Here is a 3611-nt window from a genome sequence, read left to right on the forward strand (position 1 = left end):
ATTAAGCTTCAAATTCGGAGGGAATGCGATTGTACATTTGTACATCGTTATATTGAGAGAAAAGAACAATTATGTTTACAATTTTTTAGGGGTACACCTATCTCTTGGTATACCTAGTTGCATAATAGAATTTCTCGGGAATATGTGGTGTTCCCTTCCACAGACAAAACACAAATGAATGAATAAAAGATTAAGAGAGTTTGACAGTTTCACCACCCAGCTGCTTCAGCTCGACCTCTAAAATTCCCAGCAAATTTGCTTTATTTCGACGATAAACCCAGGCTTCAGAGCTGGGATCCCAGTCAAATCTTGAAGGACCACTGAAACATTATATTCAAAAGGTCCGTTTAGATTAAAAAGCTTGGGTGTTTTAAGAAGTTAGAACGAACAGTAAGAAGAAAAGGGAAATTTATGGACATATCTATGTGTGAATGCTAGACTCTGAATAAAACAAATTATCTAAGCTAATTTCACCCAAAAAAAATCCTACTTTGTATCTGATAGTTTGTAAACCTCCAGTGAGGATATTGTGGGAAATCCAATCATGTTCTATTAGCATTTTTGGGAATGGGGCAACATTTTCGGGACATTACAGCATGGTTTTTGTGAATTTTATATCATGCAGTGGGAGTGACATTATTACCAGTACTAACACATGATGCAGCAAGAACGGGACTGATAAGAGAAAATATCATCATCCTCCCGCAGCACAAACAAATGCAGAGAATATTGTTATATTGGGAACTGTGGGGAACTGCTATCCCATGGCACACTGATGCTCAGTGTGAAGTATAACATCTATGGACATGAGCATCACTCATCAAACTTCAAAATACACATACATAACTATGAAGATATGCGAGTCATGTACAGTATGTCAACTATAAGCCACTTTATAATACCAGCACAATAGTTTATGTCAGCTAATAACTATACCAGTGTAATATGAAGTACTAATTAAGATAGTTGAATTCATGATATACAAGTAGCTGTTATCATGCCTAGTACTCCGTAATACTAAAGAGGGAATAAATATAAGCAAGATTGCAAGAATACTATATTCTTAATTACCTTACTGGAGAAGACAACCAGATCTGTCTGTTTGGCGTCTGTTTATTCACCACGTAAGTGCCCAGATCCCCAAGTTTCATGGTGAGAACTTCATTCTGCAATTAAAATTCTTTTTAATTTAACACTCTGTGTGGGAGATGTATGCATGCCGGTGTGCAAAATAATATAGGAGCAAAACAATTCTTACCCCATAATCTACGTCAAACCCATCAATATCAACAGTATCACCATATTCCTGCCAAGCATGAAAGCCATGTCAATAGACAAATATACCTACAATCTAAAAACCAATTATTGAAAACCCAGTGCATTGCTCATATCTATACCATACATCCATATAGAATTGTAGAATAATCATACTCATACGATAAAGCATCTTGAGCACTGCATACTAAATAAAGTTATTATTTGTAATTTTTACCCCTGTTGCTCATCTTACTCTAGACAATAATAAAGCAATGATGTCAACAAAATAAAGACTGCACCTCAGTCCCTCACATTCTACTCCCTTTTCAACCTACACTCCCACTTGTCATACAACAATTGCAATGCACTTAATATCTTAAAAGACAATTGGCATAGCAGAAAGACATCAGCTAATACCAATTGACATATAATTACCTCGAGCAGATGATGTATGGTGGAATCTGCTAGCCGATGAAACTCGTCTTCCTGAAGCACAGAACTGCTTTTGCATCAATTATTATCACGATCGCATAGATATATACTAGTACCACAAACAGCATCAGTGACTAGCAATAAGGAATTTGTATTGTTCTTAAGCTGCTTTTTCATCAAATAAAAAATAAGTGTATAATCTCTAACAAAAACAAACCATCAAACAGCAGCACAGCAATTATACAAACAAAAAGATGTATACTTTCAATTCCAACAACAAAAAGGGTTTCAAATTCAAACCAAACCAAATCAAAATTATAAATCAGCAACTTCCTTTACCACTTTAAATCCAAAAACAATCTCCAATTCAATTCTCCACAGTTCCAAACTAATTAACTAAATTTGGCCTCAAAAAACCCCTATCTAATTAACTAAATTGGTCCTAAAAACCCCTAAATTCTTAAAAAGTACAACATACTGAGAAAAAAAATGAGAGTGAGTACCTATAATCGATGGGAGCAGGAACTTGAGATTCATCGACAACATTGGTAGAAAAAGTTCTAGAATAGGAAAGAAAAGCAGTGTAGAAAGAATGCGGTAAAGAGGAAGAAGAAGATGGAAGTGATGGTTCCAGACAGTTCTAGGAGCCTTTAGAGCCTTGGCAGCGGGAGCAGCTTCTTTGACATAGTAACGAGCAGGAGTCACATTGTCCTTGGGTAAAACAGTCTGAACAGTATACATCTGTAGAAATCACATCAACATATGATAGCCCTGCTCAAGCTAATACTCGACAAGTAAAACATAGCCCCGAAATGCAGCCAAACAAACATATAAATCCCAGACCGAGCAAGGAAATATGTCTACAACTCCCATACCCCAAAATCATAGCCCTGCTCAAGCTAATACTCGACAAGTAAATCATAGCTCTGTTCAAAATAATACTCGACAAGTAAATCATAGCCCCAAAATGCAGCCAAACAAACGTATAAATCCAGAACGAGCAATTAGAAAAACATTGCTGCAATTAGAACCCACACTATACAACTAACAAATGTTTTTATAGCATTGTTTTCAACTAACAAAATATTCAATAATGAACAACTCCAACAAAATCAAAATCATATACATTACGGAAAATCAAAATGCGACAACACATTGCCACTAATCCAATTTCTTTACTAATTCAAAACCAAAACCCTGACAACATCTCATTCTACCAATTGTTTCATAAAAAAAAAAAAAAAAAAAAAGGCCAGAACTTGTTCAATTACACCCCATTTCTCGGAATACCGATACAAATTGAAAATGTAAAGTTCGAATTCATGCTAATGCCTAAATCGAAAAAACATATTTATGAGTCAAAGATCATGAACAAATCTCAAGGAACACGTTAGAATTGCAGATCAAAAAGTAGCATATAAGTCGAAGATTTTGGAATCGGATTAAAGAGAGAGAAAATAGACCTGCTTAAATTTGGAGAGGATGCGAGAAGCGAGCGCCATTATCGATTATGAAAATTCATCAAACCGGTTTTACTCGAACGAAACCTCAAGGACAGCTAATCTATCTACGTTGATTATGCGGGAATTCAATCAGGTCATCAACGGATTAATTATGGGTGGTTAGGTTCCAGATTCCATCCAATTATTGTTACAAGGATCGAATACGAAGTGCAGACTCAATTACTATTGCACCAACAACCAATTGGTACAATCCATGCGTTTTGACTAGTTGTATTGTTGTAATCACATATCACTAGTCTCCCAAGACAACAATCAAATCAAATCAAAGTAAGCCTAATTAAGTTCAATATAGGTTGGCTAAATAAAATACTACGAAGTAATCAAATATTGATTTATTTAACATATCAAATGCAATCTTATGTGAAGTATATGCCCCTCGAGTTGATGCGACTCATGCAA

At 35.4% G+C, this 3611-nt stretch overlaps 1 protein-coding gene across 2 annotated transcripts; it reads right to left on the minus strand.

The window, feature by feature from the left end:
- Window positions 1-3272, minus strand: LOC145634160 (frataxin, mitochondrial-like). Of its 2 annotated transcripts, none has more exons than XM_081685569.1 (5): window positions 3153-3231; window positions 1693-1743; window positions 1259-1306; window positions 1072-1166; window positions 1-320 (listed from the first exon to the last, which is right to left on the minus strand). In XM_081685569.1, exons 1-5 carry the CDS (start codon window positions 3189-3191, stop codon window positions 191-193), a joined length of 363 nt encoding a protein of 120 aa, XP_081541695.1. In that variant the 5' UTR covers window positions 3192-3231; the 3' UTR covers window positions 1-190. The 2 variants fall into 2 exon arrangements, with proteins under 2 accessions (XP_081541695.1, XP_081541696.1); XM_081685570.1 differs by lacking the exon at window positions 1-320 and adding an exon at window positions 2193-2430 and having other exon boundaries at window positions 1140-1166; window positions 3153-3272.
- Between the last annotated feature and the right edge of the window lie 339 nt (window positions 3273-3611).

The sequence above is a fragment of the Chenopodium album genome, chromosome 6, assembly GCF_948465745.1.
Source record: "Chenopodium album chromosome 6, dcCheAlbu1.1, whole genome shotgun sequence".
Lineage (NCBI taxonomy): Eukaryota > Viridiplantae > Streptophyta > Magnoliopsida > Caryophyllales > Amaranthaceae > Chenopodium > Chenopodium album.